Source organism: Heptranchias perlo, chromosome 1, assembly GCF_035084215.1.
Source record: "Heptranchias perlo isolate sHepPer1 chromosome 1, sHepPer1.hap1, whole genome shotgun sequence".
NCBI classification, from domain to species: Eukaryota; Metazoa; Chordata; class Chondrichthyes; order Hexanchiformes; family Hexanchidae; genus Heptranchias; species Heptranchias perlo.
The window spans coordinates 127525585-127546957 of record NC_090325.1 but is presented as its reverse complement, the minus strand read 5'-3'; the positions used below and the strand labels follow the sequence as shown (position 1 = coordinate 127546957).

Sequence of the window (21373 nt, the reverse complement as noted above, 5' to 3'; positions counted from 1 at the left end):
TACTATTCCATAAAAAGAGTATTCATTGCTTTTCTTTTAATGCCCAGGCCCAACCCATGCATATCGAGCTAGTCAAGAAAATCCTGGGCAACAAGGCAACTTTTAGTCCAATAGTCACTCTGGAGCCTAGAAGAAGGAAATTCCATAAACCTATTACTATGACGATTCCCATTCCTAAATTCTCTGCTGAAGGGATGATGAATGGTTATGGTGGAGACACTCCAACTCTCAGGTTACTTTGCAGTATCACAGGTAAGATATCAGTACTCGGTTTTACATGGTGACACAAAGGCTGAGACTTTCGTTTTCACTGCCTGGGTGGTACTCTGCTGGAGTGTATTGTCGGCCTGTTATAGAATCTGCCTGACTTTTATTCCATTGAAATGAGAACAAAAGTGGACCTATTATTGATGGCTGGGATATACCACTTCCAACCCTTCTCCAATTTGACCAACACATATTTATCCTAATTCTTTGTTTCCTGTCCATCAACCAACTTTCTATTTATGTTGCTTCATTTTCTCTTACACCATATGCCTGCATTTTTCTCACAAGCCTCATGTGAGTCAGCTTATTGAACGCCTTCAGAAAATTCATATATACCTCACCTACTGCATTGCCTTTATTTAACCAAGCTCACTTTTTCGAAAACTTCTTCTAAATTTGTCACACACAGCTTGCTTTTAACCCATGCATTTCTAAATGCTCACTAATTTTATCTCGAATTATAGATTCTAAGAGAATAAAAACAGAAAATGCTGGAAATACTCAGCAAGTCAGGCAGCATCTGTGGAGAAAGAAATAGAGTTAACGTTTCAGGTCGATGACCTTTCATTGAAACTAGAAGTTAAAGATTTAACAGTTTTTAAGCAAGTACAGAGCCAAGCAAAGTTGGGGGGGGGGTGGGGAGAAAGGAAGGGGAGGGAAGAAAAGAATAAAAGGGAAGGTCTCTGGTAAAGTGGAGGGCAGGCATGATTAAATTACAAAACGGGTGATGGTGCAAGGCAAGGAGGGTGGTAATGGGACAGGTAAAGAAACAAAAGATGGGTCTAGAGGAGCTGTAAATGGCAACAGCAGAACCATAACCAGCTCCTGCAGTCTGAGAAAATAGAAACAGTGGTTATGATCTGAAGTTATTGAAATCAACGTTACGTCCAGAAGGATGTAAAGTGCCTAATCAAAACATGAAGTGCTGTTCCTCGAGCTTCCACTGAGCTTCATTAGAACAGTGTAAGAGGCCGAGGACAGAGTAGGAGTGGGACGGAGAATTAAAATTGCAAGCGACCGGAAAGTCAGGATCACACTTGCGGACTGAGTTCAGATGTTCAGCAAAGTGATCACCCAATCTGCGTTTGGTCTCCCCAGAGTACAGGAGACCACATTGTGAGCAGCAAATGCAGTATACTAAATTGAAAGGAGTACAAGTAAACCACTGTTTCACCAGGAAGGAGTGTTTGGAGCCCTGGACGGTGAGAAGGCAGGAAGTGAAAGGGAAGGGGTTGCATCTCCTGCGCTCGCACGGGAAGGTGCCGTGGGAAGGAGAGCGGGTGTTGGTGGTGATGGAAGAGTGGACCAGGGTATCGCGGAAGGAACAGTCCCTTCAGAATGCTGGGAGGGGAGGGGAAGATATGTTTGGCGGTTGTATTGCACTGAAGGTGCTGGAAATGGCAGAGGATGATATGTTGAACGTGGAGGCTGGTCGGGTGGAAGGTGAGGACAAGGGGGACCCTATCGGGGTTCTGGGAGGGAGGGGAAGGGGTGAGGGCAGGAGTGCAGGAAATGGGATGGACACGGTCGAGGGCCCTGTCAACTGCAGTGGAGGGGAATCCTCGGTTGAGGAAAAAGGGCGACATTTCGGAAGCACTGGTGTGGAATGTTGCATCGTCAGAACAGATGAAGACAGAGAAACTGGGAGAATGGAATAGAGTCCTTACAGGAAGCGGAGTGGGAGGAAGTGTAATCAAGGTGAAATTCACATTCACTTTGCCTGGCTCCCCCCTTCCCTTTCCTCTTTGCTTGGCTCTGTAGTTGCTTCAAAACTGTTAAGTCTTTAACTTCTTCCAATTCTGATGAAAGGTCTTCGACCAGAAATGTTAACTGTTTCTTTCTCCACAGATGCTGCCTGACTTGCTGAGTATTTCCAGCATTTTCTGTTTTTATTTCAGTTTTCCAGCATCCGCAGTATTTTGCGATAGATTCTAACAGTTTGCCCACAACTCATGCTAGACGAAGTTACCCAATTTACCCTTGTCTCCCTTCTTGAACAAAGATGTTACATTAGCTAATCTTCATAGAATCATAGAATGGTTACAGCATGGAAGGAGGCCATTTGGCCCATCGAGTCTGCGCAGGCTCTATGCAAGAGCAATCCAGCTAGTCCCACTCCCCACCGTCCCCCATCCCCGTAGCCCTGCAAATTTTTTACTTTCAAGTACATATCAAGTTCCCTTTTGAAGGCCGTGATTGAATCTGCCTCCACCAGCCGTGCATTCCAGATCCTAACCACTCGCTGTGTAAAAAAGTTTTTCCTCATGTCACCTCTGGTTCTTTTGCCATTCAACTTAAATCTATGCCCTCTGGTTCTTGACCCTTCTGCCAATGGGAACAATTTCTCTATCTACTCTGTCTAGACCCTTCATGATTTTGAATACCTCTAACAAATCTCCTCGCAACCTTCTCTGTTCCAAGGAGAACAACCCCAGCTTCTCCAGTCTACCCACGTAACTAAAGTCCCTCATCCCTGGAATCATTCTAGTAAATCTCTACTGCACCCTCTCTAAGGTCTTCAGATCTTTCCTAAAGTGCAGTGCCCAGAACTGGACACAATAGTCCAGTTGTGGCCGAACCAGTATTTTACAAAGGTTCATCAAGACTTCCATACTTTTGTACTCTATAAAGTCCAGGATCCCGTATGCTTTTTTAACCGCTTTCTCAACCTGCCTTGCCACCTTCAACGATTTGTGCACATATACCACGAGATCTCTCTGCTCCTGTACCCCTTTTAGAATTGTGCCCTCTAGTTTATATTGACTCTTCTTGTTCTTCCTACCGAAATGTATCACTTCGCATTTTTCTGCCTTAAGTTTCATCTGCCACATGTCCACCCTTGCCACCAGCCTGTCTATATCCTTTTGAAGTCTATCACTATCCTCCTCACTGTTCGCTACACTTCCAAGTTTTGCGTCATCTGCAAATTTTGAAATTGTGCCGTGTGCACCCAAGTACAAGTCATTAATATATATCAAGAAAAGTAGTGGTCCCAGCACTGACTCCTAGAGAACACCACTGTACACCTCTCTCCAGTCTGAAAAACAGCTGTTCACCACTACTCTCTGTCTCCTGTCCCTTAGCCAATTCTGTATCCATGTTGCTACTGCTCCCTTTATTCCATGGGCTGCATTCTGAATGATAAGCCTACCGTGCTGTATTTTATCAAACACCTTTTGAAAGTCCATATACACCACATCAACTGCATTGCCCTCATCTACCCTCTCTGTTACCTCATCAAAAAACTCTATCAGCTTAGTTAAACACAACTTACCTTTACCAAATCCATGCTGACTTTCCCTAATCAATCCATACTTGTCCAAGTGACTGCTAATTCTGTTCCGGATTATCGTTTCTAAAAGTTTCCCCACCACTGAGGTTAAACTGACTGGCCTATAGTTATTGGGTTTATACTTACATCCTTTTTTGAACAAGGGTGTAACATTCGCAATTCTCCTGTCCTCTGGCACCACCCCCATATCTATGGATGTTTGGAAGATTATGGCCAGTACCTCTGCAATTTCCACCCTTACTTCCCTCAGCAACCGGATTGTCGTAAAAACCTATCTGCTTCACTAATGTCCTGTAGGGAAGGAAACCTGCCGTCCTCACCCGGTCTGGCCTAGAGGTGACTCCAGACCCACAGCAATGTGGTTGATTCTTAATTGCCCTCTGAAATGGCCTAGCAAGCCACTCAGTTGTACAATCTCGCTAAAAAAAGTCATAATAAGAATAAAACCAGACGGACCACGAGGCACCGGACACGACAAAGGCAAACCAAGCCCAGTCGACCCTGCAAAGTCCTCCTCACTAACATCTGGGGACTTGTGCCAAAATTGGGGCAGTGTCCTAGGCCCAACCATCCTGACTTGGAAATATATCGCCGTTCCTTCATCGTTCACTGGGTCAAAATCCTGGAACTCCCTACCTAACAGCACTGTGGGAGAACCTTCATCACACGGACTGCAGCAGTTCAAGAAGGCAGCTCACCACCACCTTCTCAAGGGCAATTAGGGATGGGCAATAAATGCTGGCCTTGCCAGTGACGCCCACATCCCATGAACGAATAAAAAAATTCCTAGGACGCATCCCTTCCGGACCGGGTGACTTATCTACTTTAAGTACCCCGGGTGACTTATCTACTTTAAGCCATTCTAGTCCCTCTTCTTTTTCAATTTTTAGCCCATCCAGTATCTGAACCATATTTTCCTTCACTGAGACTCTGGCAGCATCTTTTTGGTAATGACAGATGCAAAGTACTAATTTCGTACCTCAGCCATCCCCTCTGCTTCCATGAGTAGATCTCCTTTATGGTCCCTAATCGGCCCCGCCCCTCCTCTTACTTCCCGTTACTGTTTACATGCCTGTAGAAGACTTTTGGATTCCCTTTTATGATGGCCGCCAGTCTATTCTCATACTCTCTCTTGGCCCCTCTTATTTCCTTTTTCACTTCCCCTCTGAACTTTCTATATTCTGCCTGATTCTCACTTGTGTTATCAACCTGACATCTGTCATTCAGACCTTTTTTCTGTTGCATCTGACTCACTATCTCTTTTGTCATCCAGGGAGCTCTGACTTCAGTTGCCCTACCTTTCTGCCTCATGGGAAGGTGTCGTCGACAGTGCTATCAAGCGGCACTTACTCACCAATAACCTGCTCACTGACGCTCAGTTTGGGTTCCGCCAGGACCACTCGGCTCCAGACCTCATTACAGCCTTGGTCCAAACATGGACAAAAGAGCTGAATTCCAGAGGTGAGGTGAGAGTGACTGCCCTTGACATCAAGGCAGCATTTGACCGAGTATGGCACCAAGGAGCCCTAGTAAAATTGAAGTCAATGGGAATCAGGGGGAAAACTCGCCAGTGGCTGGAGTCATACCTAGCACAAAGGAAGATGGTAGTGGTTGTTGGAGGCCAATCATCTCAGCCCCAGGACATTGCTGCAGGAGTTCCTCAGGGCAGTGTCCTCAGCCCAACCATCTTAAGCTGCTTCATCAATGACCTTCCCTCCATCATAAGGTCAGAAATGGGGATGTTCGCTGATGACTGCACAGTGTTCAGTTCCATTGGCAACCCCTCAAATAATGAAGCAGTCCGAGCCCGCATGCAGCAAGACCTGGACAACATCCAGGCTTGGGCTCATAAGTGGCAAGTAACATTCGTGCCAGACAAGTGCCAGACAAGACCATCTCCAACAAGAGAGAGTCTAACCACCTCCCCTTGAAATTCAACGGCATTACCATCGCCGAATCCCCCACCATCAACATTCTGGGGGTCACCATTGACCAGAAACTTAACTGGACCAGCCATATAAATACTGTGGCTACGAGAGCAGGTCAGAGGCTGGGTATTCTGCGGCGAGTGACTCACCTCCTGACTCCCCAAAGCTTTTCCACCATCTACAAGGCACAAGTCAGGAGTGTGATGGAATACTCTCCACTTGCTTGGATGAGTGCAGCTCCAACAACACTCAAGAAGCTCGACACCATCCAAGATAAAGCAGCCCGCTTGATTGGCACCCCAACCCCCACCCTAAACATTCACTCCCTTCACCACCGGCGCACTGTGGCTGCAGTGTGTACCATCCACAGGATGCACTGCAGCAACTCGCCAAGGCTTCTTCGACAGCACCTCCCAAACCCGCGACCTCTACCACCTGGAAGGACAAGAGCAGCAGGCACATGGGAACAACACCACCTGAACGTTCCCCTCCAAGTCACACACCATCCCGACTTGGAAATATATCTCCGTTCCTTCATTGTCGCTGGGTCAAAATCCTGGAACTCCCTTCCTTTCAGCACTGTGGGAGAACCATCACCACATGGACTGCAGCGGTTCAAGAAGGCGGTTCACCAGCACCTTCTCGAGGGCAATTAGGGATGGGCAATAAATGCTGGCCTCGCCAGCGAATCCCACATCCCGTGAACGAATAAAAAAAAGATCGCTGCTCCCTAAATGCTCCCCCATTGATACTTGCTCCACTTGGCCTGCCTCGTTCTCTAGAACCAAGTCCAGCAATGCCTCCTTCCTCGTTGGGCCAGAAACGTACTGGTCAAGAAAGTTTTCCTGAACACACTTCAAAAATTCCTCCCTCTCTTTGCCCCTTATATTATTATTGTTATCCCAGTCTATTTTAGGATAGTTGAAGTCCCCAGTTATCACTACTCTATGGCTTTTGCACCTCTCTGTAATTTTCCTGCAACTTTTCTCCTCTATATCCTTCCCACTAGTTGGTGGCCTATAAAATACACCCAGTAGTGTAATGGCACCTCTTTTATTTCTTAACTCTAACCAAATAGTTTCTGTCCTTGATCCCTCCAAGACATCCTCTCTCTCCAGTACTGCAATATTCTCCTTAATCAATACTGCCACACTCCCCTCCTTTCTTTCCTTCCCTATCTTTCCTGAACACCTTGTACCCAGGAATATTTCGTACCCAATCCTGCCCTTTTTTGAGCCAGGTCTCCCTAATCAGCACGACATCGTACTTCCATGTGGCTATTTGCACCTGCAGCTCACCAACCTTGTTTACCATGCTTCATGTGTTTACACACATGCACTGCAAACCAGTCTTAGACTTTTTCTTAGTCTCTCTCTTAGTGTGATACTACCTAATACTGTACTATTACTTGCTCTAGTGTATCTCTCTGTCCCGATCCTTTGTGGCCCTTGTTCCTCCTTTCCAATGTTATTTCCTGGTGCCCATCCCCCTGCCAAATTAGTTTAACCTCCCCCCCCCCACACCTCAGCACTAGTGAACCTCCTCGCGAGGACATTGGTCCCAGCTTCATTCTCAACTCGCAATTGTTCATAGTTAAGGAAGATTGAAAAATTGTGGCCGGAGCCTCTGCTCTCTCTGACTTCTTTCAACTGCTTAGGATCCATGTCATCAGGGCCCGGTGACTTAACCACCATCAGTTCTATTTTCTTAAGAACATAAGAAATAGGAGCAGAAGTAGGCCATATGGCCCCTCGAGCCTGATCCTCCATTCAATAAGATCATGGCTGATCTTTGACCTCAACTCCTCTTTCCTGCCCAATCCCCATATCCCTTGATTCCCTTAAAGTCCAAAAATCTATCCATCTCAGCCTTGAATGTACTCAACGACTCAGCATCCACAGCCCTCTGGGGTAGAGAATTCCAAAGAGTCAAAACCTTCTGAGTGGAGAAATTCCTCCTCACCTCAGTCTTAAGTGGCTGACCCCTTATCCTGTGACTATGCCCTCTAGCTCTATACTCTCCAGCCGGGGGAAACAATCTCTCAGCATCTACCCTGTCAAGCCCCCTCAGAATCTTATATGTTTCAATGAGATCACCTCTCATTCTTCTAAACTCCAGGGAGTATAGGCCTATTTTACTCAACCTCTCCTCATGTGATAACCCTCTCATCCCAGGAATTAATCCAGTCAACCTTCATTGCACTGCCTCTAAGGCAAGTATATCCTTCCTTAGATAAGGAGACCAAAAATGCAGTACTCCAGGTAAGATCTCACCAAAGCCCTGTGCAATTGTAGTAAGACTTCCTTACTCTTGTACTCCAACCCCCTTGCAATAAAGGCCAACATGCCATTTGCTTTCCTAATTGCCTGCTGTACCTGCATGATAACTTCTTGTGTTTCTTGTACGAGGACACCCAAGTCTCTCTGAACACCAACATTTACCAGTTTCTCACCATTTAAAAAATATTCTGTTTTTGTCTTCTTCCTACCAAAGTGAATAACCTCACATTTCCCCACATTATTCTCCATCTGCCACCTTCTTGCCCACTCACCTAACCTGTATATATCCCTTTGCAGACTCTGTGTCCTCCTCACTGCTTACTGTGCCACCTAGCTTTGGATACATTATACTTGGTCCCTTTATCTAAGTCATTAATATAGATCATAAATAGCTGAGGCCCAAGCAACGATCCTTGCGGCACCCCACTAGTAACACCCTGCCAACCTGAAAATGACTCGTTTATCTCTACTCTTTGTTTTCTGTCCGTTAACCAATCCTCTATCCATGCTAATATGTTACCCCCAACCCCATGAGCTCTTATCTTGCATAATAACCTTTTATGTGGCACCTTATCGAATGCCTTTTTTAAAATCCAAATATACTACATCCACTGGTTCCCCTTTATCTACCCTGCTAGTTACATCCTCAAAAAACTCGAATAAATTTGTCAAACATGATTTCCCTTTCATAAAACCATGCTGATTCTGCCTGATTACATTATGATGTTCTCAGTGTCCTGTTACCACTTCCTTAATAATTGATTCCAGCATTTTCCTGACAACTGATGTCAGGCTAACTGGCCTGTAGTGCCCTGTTTTCTCTCTCTCTCCTTTCTTGAATAGCGGGGTTACATTTGCTACCTTCCAATCTGCTGGGACTGTCTAGAATCTAGGGAATTTTGGAAGATCATAACCAATGCACCCACTATCTCTGCAGCCACCTCTTTTAGAACCCTCAGATGTAGGCCATCAGGTCCAGGGGATTTATTGGCTTTTAGTCCCATTACTTTCTCAAGTACTTTTTCTCTACTGATATTAATTACTTTAAGTTCCTCACTCTCATTAGCCCCGTGGTTCCCCATTATTTCTGGTATGGTTTTTGTGTCTTCTACTGTGAAGACAGATACAAAATATTTGTTTAACGCATCTACCATTTCCTGATTCCTCATTATAATTTCTCCTGTCTCAGCCTCTAAGGGACCAATGTTTACTTTTGCTACTCTCTTCCTTTTTACATACTTGTAGAAGCTCTTACATTCCATTTTTATATTTCTTGCTAGTTTACTTTCATATTCTACTTTCTCCCTTTTTATCAATTTTGTGGTCGTCCTTTGCTGGTTTCTAAAACTCTCCCAATCCTCAGGCTTACTACTCTTCTTGGCAATATTATAGGCCTCTTTTAATCTAATACTATCCTTAACTTCTTTAGTTAGCCACGGATGGATCACTCTTCTCATGGAGTTTTTATTTCTCAATGGAATGTATATTTGTTGAGAATATTGACATTTTTAAAAAATATTTGCCATTGTTTATGAACCGTCATATTGTTTAATCTAATTTCCCAATCTACCTTAGCCAACTTGCCCCTCATACCAATGTAATTGGCTTTATTTAAGTTTAAGATTGGTTTCTGACTTAAGTACGACACTCTCAAACTCAATGTGAAAGTCTATCATATTATGATCACTCTTCCCCAAGGATCCTTTATTGTGGGAGTATTAATTAACCCTGTCTCATTACACAATACAAGATCTAAAATAACCTGTTCCCTGATTGGTTCCATGACGTATTGTTCCAGGAAACTGCCTCAAATGCGTTCCATGAACTCGTCCTCGACTACCTTTGCCAATGTAACCTTCATGCAGCCTGATAATTTACCTGATTGCTGCATCCAGCCAGCCCTTCCTGCGCTGTTGAGTGACTGCTCACCAGCAGGGGGCCAAGATATCACGAGTGGCTAGTGTCACTTAAAGGCCACCTGCACCTCTTAAAGGGGAGATACATTGTGGCTGCAGGAAGTGGTAGAAGTCAATTGGGAAGTGAATCTGTGCTGTAATGTTTGAAGCATGGTGATGGTGGGACCTCTGGAATTTTTAATGAGCAACAACTGGGCTGCTCATCTTTTGCGAGACTCTGATATTTGCAAAATATAAGATACAGGTCCACACAGAGTCTAAACAGAGATCAGACATTGCACATGTAAAACACAGATGCAGGCCCCGTCCCTATGTTTACAAACTATTAAATTATTTTAAAACATTGAATAAAGGTTGCGCACTACTAAATCCCACATCCTCCAGACCTCACCAATGTGCCGATCTGAGTTTGTACTGGGCCAGCGAGAGAGCATGCACCAAGGTTCTCTGATGATACACAAGAGGCCTTGGTGCAAGAGGTGGATAGAAGGCGGGGCATCCTATATCCGCTGGGGGGGTGCAAGAGTCCCTTCAGACATATGTTTCTGAGGCAGTGGGAGGCAGTAGGGGACAAAGTCAATGCCAGGCGCATAGCACCATGAACATGGATGCAATGCAGGAAGAAGTTCAGTGCTTTGACATAAGTGGAAAAAAATGATCTTGTGGGTGTGTGGCTTGCAACAGTGGTAATGTGTGAGAATGAGATGAAGCATCTGATTGGAAGAGTTGAGTACTGATGGAAAGAGTTTGTTGGTAGGTGGGTGATGAGGGGTGTGGTGCGTGGAGCAATGGATGCAGCTAGTGGTGCAGTTGGTAGGAGATGCCACTTGACAATTGACATCCTCCTAAGGATCAGGAAGAAGTTCAGTGCTTTGACATAAGTGGAAAAAATGATCTTTTACATCCTCCTAAGGGGGCAGCCTTAGTTTTACATCTTATCCAAAAGATAGTCACTGTTGTAATGAAGGGAAACTGGGCAGCTAATTTGTACACAGCAAGGTCCCACAAACAGTAATGTGATAAGTGACCAGAAAATCTGGTTTTGGTGGTGCTGGCTAAGGGATGGCCCAGTGTCCCAGCCAAATTCATCCCTTATCCAAACACCCACAACTCACAGGTCACACACACTGGCAGCTATTCAACCATGACAGCCACATCACCCAAACATCCTGCAGGACACTCACCGACATACGTCCCGCTTTGTTGCAGGAGAAGGTGGAGCATCACAGGAGGCAGCAAGCGGCAGTGACTCCATGGAACATGAACCTGAACATGAACCTGCTGTCCTCTCTCAGGATGACAGCATTCCTGTCCCACCCCTGCCACTCCACCAGTGCCCTTGCTGTTGCCTGTCAGTTAGCCAGCCCACTCCCTGTAGAGTATTGAAACTTTATTATAGGAACATAGGAAGATAGGAACAGGAGTAGGCCATTTAGCCCCTCGAGCCTGTTGTGCCATTCAATGAGATCATGGTTGATCTGTGATCTAACTCCCTATACCCACCTTAGCCCCGTATCCCTTAATACCTTTGGTTAACAAAAACCTATCAACCTCAAATTTAAAAGTAAAAATTGAGCTAGCATCAACTGCCGTTTGCGTAAGAGCATTCCAAATATCTATCATCCTTTGCATGTAGAAGCATTTCCTAACTTCACTCCTGCAAGTCCTGGCTTTAATTTTCAAGCTATGTCCCCTAGAACTAGTATTCAAGTATAGGAGACCTCCAAAAACAGGTACAGATGCATCAGCAGCCAGAAGTAATAATCCAGCAGCTAACCTGTAACTCCTGCATGATCCCTTTAAATAGCACTAGTCGGGGGGGGGGGTCCTCCGTGCTGTTTAAGACCTGTTCAGCTGTGCGATGTTCCAAAATTGCATCTGTCCCTTTAAATCAGCGTTGCACACTGATCTACCGTATATTCTTCCTACTTTACATGGTGCTGGCGCTCGTTACCTGCGCGTGCGCAAATGCCTTTACCAAGATGGTGTCTGGCGCACCTCATGCTAGAAGTGTGCACACGCATTCTGAACGCCATTTTGGATCCTCAGGGGTTCGCGTAGCGCCTACACAACGGGCGCTATGCGGCCCAATTTAAAACCCTTAATCTCTGCCATGCTTTCACCCTGCACAAATAGAATCTCTTCTTCATCTTTGAACGGTCCATCCCTCTCCTTAATTATTCTTTTACCAATATATTTACCATAATATAAATTTCATACTTGGCTCATTGGTAGCACTCTTGTCTCTGAGTTAGAAGGTAGTGGATTCAAACGCAATTCCAAGGACTTGAGCACATAATTTAGGCTGATATTTCATTGCTTTGCTGAGGAAGTCCTGTATTGTTGAAGGTCTTTTGGATAAGATGTAAAACTAAGGTTGCCCCCTTAGGAAGATGTAAAAGATCATTTTTTCATAGACACACAGGCCCAAACCACCACCCATCCAGGGGCGTTTTGGATGAGATGTAAAAGATCCCATGGCATTTTTTGAAGAAGACCAGGGGATTTTCGACCAGGGGATTTTCTCCCAGTGACCCAGCCAAATTCATCCCTTAGCCAGCACCACCAAAACCAGATTTTCTGGTCACTTATCTCATTACTGTTTGTGGGACCTTGCTGTGTGCAAATTAGCTGCCCAGTTTCCCTTCATTACAACAGTGACTATACTTCAAAAGTACTTTGTTGGCTGTAAAACACTTTGGGATTTCCTGTGGTCGTGAAAGGTGCTATATAAATGCAAGTTCTTTCTTTTCTGTAAATAAAATATTTTGTACTGAGTGCTATTTATTTGCCTGTTCTGTGTTAAATAAACCATCAGTTTGTTTCTAGTCCGATCCTCAGTCTGACAGATAATAGGTTTTGCTGGAGTGTATATTCAATCTGACTATCGAAGAATAAGAAATCTCGTAGCATACTGGACATGTTCCAGTAAGTCAGCATAAATGGCAATGGTTCACTGTTTGATCCCTGGGTCTTGCTATCATTTACCGAAATATTGGGCGGATAAAGACATGCTCTGGATACTAGGAGATGCGAGGTTTGCTTACAGAACTAATCTATGATGTTGAACCTGAGTAGACTAGCATGAATCCCAAAAATGTAACGGCGTTCATGGTCCAGCTGAGCTGCCCCACCATATGTCTACTTCAGACTTGAAATTTATTAAATTCCTCTACTGGCTTGACCGCATCAAGCTCAATGGGTCCCTCTCTCCTCTGCCAAAATCACCCACTACTCTAGAATCATCTTGGATGGCAAAAATGACCCCAGGCTTCTTTTCCCTTCTACCAACTGCCTCCTTAAACCCCTCTGCCCTGCTCCTCAACTCTTACCTCCTACAACAAGTGCAAGGATCTCATAATCAAGATAGATACCATTTGTTCTGCCTCTGTTGCTTCCCCCATTCCTCTTTCCCCAATAAGCAAAATACCCTCCCACCTTTCCACTCTAGTCCTTGTTGCTCTCTAGATTTTTCCTATCTCCCTCATGCCCTCTTCAAGCTCATATTATTTATGACACCTACCCCTACTGCCTTGACCCCATTCCCATGCAATTTCCCTTCCTAGCCCCCATGTTAGCTGATATTGTAAATGGTTCACTCTCCTCAGGCACTGTCCCCTATACTTTCAAAACCATTGTCATCACCCTCCTTCCCAAAAAAACAACCCTCTAGCCTCTTTCTTTACTAACTACTGTCACATCTCCAACCTCCCTTTCTTCTCCAAGGTCCTTGAACTATGTCACCTCTCACATCTGTACCCATGTCTCCCACAACACCCTGGTAGAATCCTTCCAATCAAGTTTCTGCTCCTCCTACAGCAACAAATCAGCTCTGACCAAAGTCACAATCGACATTCTCTGTGACAATGACTGTGATGCATTATTCCTCTCACCCTCCTCAACCTCTTTGTAGCCTTCAATTTAGTCGACCAAAGCATCATTCTTAGATGATTTTCCTCTGTTATCCAGCTTTGTTGATTCCTGGTTCCACTCATACCTAACCAATCATAGCCAGAGTATCTTTAGCAGTAGTTTCTCTTCACAACCCCACACCATCATCTCCAGAGTCCCCCAAGGATCCATCTTTGGCACCTTCATCTTCCTCATCTGTATCATCCACAGCTATACATATGAACATATGAAATTGACAGGCAGAAAAACACCAGCTGGACCATCAGGCCTGCCCTTCACCATGATGGCTGGGGCATCATGACTAAACACTTCTGCCCTCCCCACACCTCTGCAGCCACGTAATCTCCTGGGAGAGGCAAAAAAACAGAGAAAAAACCCAGGGCCAATAAGGGAAAAAATACTCTGGAAAATTCCTCTCTGACCCCCTCAGGTGATTGAAACCAGTCCAGGAGTTCACATGAACCAAGTGTTATCTATAAAGACACTTACATTCTATACAGTGCGATCTCTGCCCCAGTCAAGTACTGGTCCAGCTCCCTGTTGAAGGCATGACAGAGAGTCAGCACCCATCACACCAGCCAGCAATGTATTCTAGAGGCTCACTACTCTCTGGAAAAAGAAGAACCAATCTATTCCTACACTTCCATAGTTTAAACTCATGTCCCCTGGTCCTCCCCAATCTGTTAAACTGGAATAATCTATCAATAGGGTGGTATTCAGCCCTTTAATTATTTAATAGACCTCTATCAGGTCACCTCTAAGTCTACGCTGCTCTAAAGTAAATAGACCGGGGTCCTTGAGTCTATCTGAGTAACTGAGGTTCTTTAAGCTAGAAGTCATTCTTGTAGCTCTGCTGTGGATCTTCTCCAAGGTCACTGTATCACCCACCATGTGGGGGGATGAAAACTGGGCACAGTACTCTACATGCAGCCTGACCAATGACCTGTAGAGTGTCAAAATGGTGTCCTTTGATTTATACTGAATGGTTCTATTAATACAACCAAACATACTGTTAGCTTTATCTACAGTTTCTCTACTTGGCCATGAACCTTCAGTGATCTGGGCACAAAAACACTTAGATCTTTTTCTCTCTCAACCTCTCTCAGTATTGTTCCCTGCAAATGATATGTGTTTTCTGTGTTGGCCCTACCAACATGCATGATACTGCATTTATCTAAATTAAGCACCATTTGCCATTGTGTGCCCCATTCCCCTCGCACATCTAAATCTTTTTGAGGTCAGCTTCTACGTGTGCACTAGCTCTACCTCTCTCAGCCTCTCAACTGGCTCTGTACTATCAGATTGCTTATCTAATATCCAGTCTTAAATGAGGTGTAACTTCCTCCAGCTAAACATTGAGTAAATAGAAGCCATTGTCTTCAGTCCCAACCACAAACTCTGTACCCACGCCACTGACTCCAATCCCCTCTGGCCGACTGCAAGCTGAGCTTCCAACCCCATATCCTCTCCATCACAAACACTTGCCATGTAGGGGGACCAAAACTGGGTATAGTACTCCAGATGCAGTCTCACCAGTGACTTGTGTAGTGTCAAAATGGTGTCCTTTGATTTATACTGAATGGTTCTATTAATACAACCCAAAATGCAGTTCGCTTTAGATACAGTTTCTCTATACCTAATTCCATCTCCGTAACATAACCTGTGTCCGCCTTTACCTCAGTCCGTCTGCCGTTGAGACGCTCATACATGCTTTTGTCACCTCCAGATTCAACTACTCCAATTCGCCACTATCTATAAAGTTCAGCTGGAAACCTCTGCTGTCCTTATCCTATCCCACTCCAAGTCCCACTCGCCCATTATCGCCAGCCTCCTTGACCTAGATTGGCTTCTGGTCCCCAAAGCCTCAAATTTAAAATTATAACTCTTGCCTTTAAATCGATCAACCCTCCCTATCTCCCTAATCTCCTCCAGCCCTACAACATCTCCCTCTCCCTGAATGCTCTGTTCCTCTGACTCCAAAAATCTTTGCATCCCATCATAGGTGGCTATGCCTTCAGTCACCGAGGTCCCATTCTCTGGAATTCCCTCCCCAAACCCCTCAGTCATTCTACCCCTCTTCTCCTTTAGGACCTTCCTTAAAACTCACACCTTTGACCAAGCTTTTGGTCACCCATCCTAATCGCTCCTTCTTTGGCACAATGTATGATTTTTCCTCACACCTCTGTGAAGCTATGGTTATTTTTCTACAATGAAGATGCTATATAATTTTTTTTCATATTCGTTCATGAGATGTGGGCGTCGCTGGCGAGGCCGGCATTTATTGCCCATCCCTAATTGCCCTTGAGAAGGTGGTGGTGAGCCGCCTTCTTGAACCGCTGCAGTCCGTGTGGTGAAGGTTCTCCCACAGTGCTGTTAGGAAGGGAGTTCCAGGATTTTGACCCAGCGACGATGAAGGAACGGCGGTATATTTCCAAGTCGGGATGTTGTGTGACTTGGAGGGGAACGTGCAGGTAGTGTTGTTCCCATGTGCCTGCTGCTCTTGTCCTTCTAGGTGGTAGAGGTCGCGGGTTTGGGAGGTGCTGTCGAAGAAGCCTTGGCAAGTTGCTGCAGTGCATCCAGCAGATGGTACACACTACAGCCACGGTGCGCCGGTGGTGAAGGGAGTGAATGTTTAGGGTGGTGGATAGGGTGCCAATCAAGCGGGCTGCTTTGTCCTTGATGGTGTTGAGCTTCTTGAGTGTTGTTGGAGCTGCACTCATCCAAGCAAGTGGAGAGTATTCCATCACACTCCTGACTTGTGCCTGTAGATGGTGGAAAGGCTTTGGGGAGTCAGGAGGTGAGTCACTCACCCCAGAATTCCCAGCCTCTGACCTGCTCTTGTAGCCACAGTATTTATATGGCTGGTCCAGTTAAGTTTCTGGTCAATGGTGACCCCCCAGGATGTTGATGGTGGGGGATTCAGCGATGGTAATGCCGTTGAATTACTCTCACTTGTTGGAGATGGTCATTGCCTGGCACTTGTCTGGCGCGAATGTTACTTGCCACTTATGAGCCCAAGCCTGGATGTTGTCCAGGTCTTGCTGCATGCGGGCTCAGACTGCTTCATTATCTGAGAGGTTGCGAATGGAACTGAACACTGTGCAATCATCAGCGAACATCCCCATTTCTGACCTTATAAATGCAAATTATTGTTATAGTAGCAGTAATAGTAGTACAAATATTCACCAATTGACTGTCAATGTACCTTCCTGTAAACTTTGTGTTGAGAGAATATTCACCATACTATCCAGCATTGGAATAATAGCTTCTGGTTTTGCTTTGCTTTCTAGGTGGAACAACCCCCGCCCAGTGGGAAGATATAACCGGAACTACACCATTATCATTTGTAAATGAGTGCGTTTCCTTCACAACGAATGTGTCAGCTAGGTAAGGATTTTAGAGAGTTTTAGAGCTCTGAGCCCTTGATTTCCCAAGATGCACCGGATTACAGAACGATTGCGAACAGGGAGTTGCAATGACACTAAGTTAGGTGGCACAGTAAGTAGTGTAGGTGGGAGCAGAAAGTTGCAAAGGGACATTGATAGATCAGGTGGGTGGGTAAAACAGTGGCAGATGGAGTTCAATGTGGGGAAATGTGAACACTTTGGACCTAAGAAAGATAGAGCAGAGTATTGTCTAAATGGTGAGAAGCTAGGATCTGTGAATGAGCAGAGAGATTTAGGGATCCAAGTACAGAAATCACTAAAAGGTAGTGGACAGGTAAAAAATATAATTAAAATGGCCAATGGAATGTTAGCCTTTATCTGAAGGGGGCTGGAATACAAAGGGATGGAAGTTGAGCTACAGTTATATAAAGCTCTGGTTAGATCGCATCTGGAGTACTGCGTTCAGTTCTGGGCACCGGATCTCAGGAAGGATATATTGGCCTTGGAAGACATTGTAGTGCAGATTCACCACAATGGTACTGAGGCTAAAAGGATTAAATTATGAAGACAGGTTTCATAGACTAGGCTTGTATTCCCTTGAGTACAGAAGATTAAGGGGTGATTTAATTGAGGTTTAAAATGATTAAAGGATTTGATAGGGCAGATAGAGAGAAAGTATTTCCTCTAGTGGGGAAGTCCAGGACACGGGGCATAACCTTAAAGTTAGAGCTAGGCCCTTCAGGGATGATGTCAGGAAGCACATCTTCACAAAAAGGGTAGTGGAAATCTAGAATTCTCTCCCCCAAAAAGCTGTTGAGGCTAGGTCAATTGAAAATTTCAAAACCGAGATAGATAGATTTTTGTTAGGTAGGGGTATTAAGGGATATGGAGCAAAGGCGGGTAAATGGAGTTGAGATACAGATCAGCCCTAGTCTAATTAAATGGTGGAACAGGCTCGAGGGGCTGAATGGCCTACTCCTGTTCCTATGTTCCTATGAATTGCCATTTGTATGCTGTCCCAATCAATTTGCTACTCTACTCTAATAAATGGCAGACGGATGGTTGAGAATGAATAAAATGTTTTGTGTTTTGCAGGTTCTGGCTCATAGACTGCCGACAGATTCAAGAATCTGTCAACTTTGCCACACAAGTGTATAGAGAGATTATCTGTGTACCATACATGGCCAAATTTGTAGTTTTTGCCAAATCACTTGATCCCATTGAGGCACGATTGAGATGTTTCTGTATGACAGACGACAAGGTGGACAAAACATTGGAACAGCAGGAAAATTTCACAGAGGTTGCAAGGAGCAGGGATGTTGAGGTAACATAAATATTGAATGAGTTGAATAGATAGGCAGTCCTCTAGAATACTGAAGGATTACACCAAGGCCTGATCTGGACCTTGCTCCGGACCTTGCTCCCTCCTATTTTGGCACAAGAGAAAACAAAAAAAATGGCTGGGTGCAGCGAATAGAGAAAATCAGGTGTCAAAGCTTATGGATGTGTAAACCTCTCCACCCAATTTTTCTCTATTTACTGAGCCCAGGTGATTCAATGCACCATAGTACAGTAACAGGAAAATCTGCCCCACACGCACCATTTTACAGAATAAAATCTGCAGTATTACTTCACTTTAGCACCTATATAATTACCCTCATTCAAGAAACAATTGAACTCAACAAACAATTTTTGTAAAAGTTTAATCAGTTCTCTCTAATTCAATACAACTTTATATTACATTTATTCTAACTATATTATAAATCAAGACAGTTGTTATAAATTTAGTTTAAAATGGCAGTACATCTGTAAGAAGACTCAGTCTGAATCCCTTCCAAAAATACTTCCATTTCCTAAGTTCATACAGAGCTCATGTTTATTTTAACTGACAACTATATTACACATTCTAATACACATTATTATTTCTTGCTGTAGATTTAACAAAGTAATAAAAGCATACAGGGTAGGGAACGAATGAATCAGAAGCACTTTACTTATGGAGGCATGAATACTTTCATCTGAATTGTCTGTGTTTTTGTAGGTATTGGAAGGCAAGCCTATTTATGCTGACTGTTTTGGCAACCTTGTGCCTCTCACAAAGAGTGGACAGCACCATCTGTTCAGTTTCTATGCTTTCAAAGAAAATAGACTTGCACTATTTGTCAAGGTATAGTAAATCAAGTTATTGTTTGTACTAGTACATATAGGGAGCATGTAATGTGTCAAGTTATATTTAGACTTGATGCTCATCCATTTCATTCCTTCCCTGCCCCTCAACTTCACCCCCCCACCACCTTCTTGAAAGCTCTGAATCATGCTGGAGCATGGTTGGAAGCCTCCAGTATCTTGCCAAAATTAACACTTAATGTGTGTGGGCCCAGACAGTGAACATTAGAAGGCTATTTGACCACAGGGACATGACAAACATGATCCTCTGCTCACCCAACATCCACACAAGCACACTTCCCAGCAGAGGTCACTGGATAACTATCTAAGCAGGATCCTTGGCAGATTTTTCCCTTCCATAACCCAGGGGCAAAACACCCAATTGTGACACCTTTATATCTGCCCTGACTGATATTAGCTAACTCTGTAGAGACCGGGAATCACACCTGGGACCTTCTGGTCTGTATAGCTCTGCTACCCACTGGGCAGTGATTTAACATCTGACCTTTTCATTTTTCAAACAACTAAATTTATTTGTTACTAGAAAATTAAAAGTAAAGAAAAAATGTTGGTTAATTTGACTGATATTTTTTGTGAAATCTGTGGAAATTGTTTGCATTTTTGTGGAATGTTATGAATTAAAATTCCATAGCAACAACAACAACTTGCATTTATAAAGCATCTGTAAAGTAGTAAAAACGTCCAAGGCGCTTCACAGGAGCGTTGCCAATTAAAATTGGACACCGAGCCACATAAGGAGATATTAGGACAGGTGACCAAAAGCTTGGTCAAAGGGGTATGTTTTAAGGACCGTTTTAAAAGAGAAGAAAGAGGTAGAGAGGCGGAGAGGTTTAGGGAGGCCTAGGCAACTGAAGGCACGTCTGCCAATGGTAGAATGATTAAAATCGGGGATGCACAAGAGGCCAGAATTGGAGGAGTGCAGATATCTCGGAGGGTTGTAGGGCTGGAGGAGGTTACAGAATTAGGGAGGGGCAAAGCCATGGAGGGATTTGAAAACAATGATGAGAATTTTAAATTCGAGGCGTTCTGGGACCGGAAGCCAGTGTAGGTCAGCGAACACAGTGGTGATGTGTGAACGGGACATGGTGCGAGTAAGAATACAGGTAGCAGAGTTTTGGATGAGCTCAAGTTTATGGAGGGTAGACGATGGGAGGCCGGCCAGGAGAGCATTGGAATAGTCAAGTCTAGAGGTAACAAAGGCATGGATGAGGGTTTTAGCAGCAGATGAGCTGAGGCAGGGGAGGAGACGGGCAATGTTACAGAGATGGAAGTAGGCAGGCTTGGTGATGGAGTTGTCGGAAGCTCATCTCAGGGTCAAATAGGACACCAAGTTGCGAATAGTCTGGTTCAGCCTCTGACTGTGGCCAGGGAGAGGGATGAAGTCGGTAGCTAGGGAACAGAGTTTGGTGGGGACCAAAGACAGTTCCCAACATTTAGCTGGAGGAAATTTTTGCTCATCCAGTACTGGATATTGGACAAGTAGTGTAACAAATCAAAGACAGTGGAGGAGTCGAGGGAAGTGGTTGTGAGGTAGAGCTGGGTGTCGTCAGCACACATGTAGAACCTGATGATGTCGCCGAGGGGCAGTATGTAGCACCTTAGGGATTCTTATTGTGGTTCATTAACTATTTGATATGAAGCAACCAAACATTTAATTGCATGTTTACGTTAGGTCACAATGATTTAAAAGGTTATTTAATAATTTGTTCATGTTGGCCATTTTACATAGTGACAGCGAAAATTAATTTGACCTTAAATTATAATAGGAATCCATCCAACTGCTCCATGCCCGTCTTGTTTTTGTGATAGGGGCATTCTAGTTTTGTGGTGCATTACTCTAGCCCCTGATGTGGTGAAAGGGAAGCATGTGACCTCATTGTAATGAGTCCGTCCACTCTCTGGTAGTCTAGTAGGAGTGGAAATTATATCCTCATAATAATGGTAAACAATTTTACAACACCAAGTTATAGTCCAGCAATTTTATTTTAAATTCACAAGCTTGGTGTTGTAAAATTGTTTACAATTGTCAACCCCAGTCCATCACCGGCATCTCCACCTCATAATAATGGGAAAGGGAAGTACTAGTGGTGGTGATGCATCTACCCAATTCCTAGTAATGTCATAGGGAGCAGAAGATGTGATAAATCTCATCAATTCCTGATAATCTTGTTAGGTGGAATATGACCTTGTGGTGGTGTTGTATATA

The 21373-nt window shown here is 44.4% G+C and overlaps 1 protein-coding gene across 1 annotated transcript in view; it reads left to right on the top strand.

Annotated features, from left to right (window-relative positions):
- Positions 1-21373, top strand: part of LOC137326017 (ankyrin-2-like) — a 418648-nt gene that overhangs the window by 337268 nt on the left and 60007 nt on the right. The window contains exons 35-38 of the mRNA XM_067990953.1: positions 48-252; positions 16885-16981; positions 18076-18304; positions 19022-19147. Coding sequence (XP_067847054.1) covers positions 48-252; positions 16885-16981; positions 18076-18304; positions 19022-19147 — 657 coding nt within the window. The remainder of the gene's footprint in view (positions 1-47; positions 253-16884; positions 16982-18075; positions 18305-19021; positions 19148-21373) is intronic.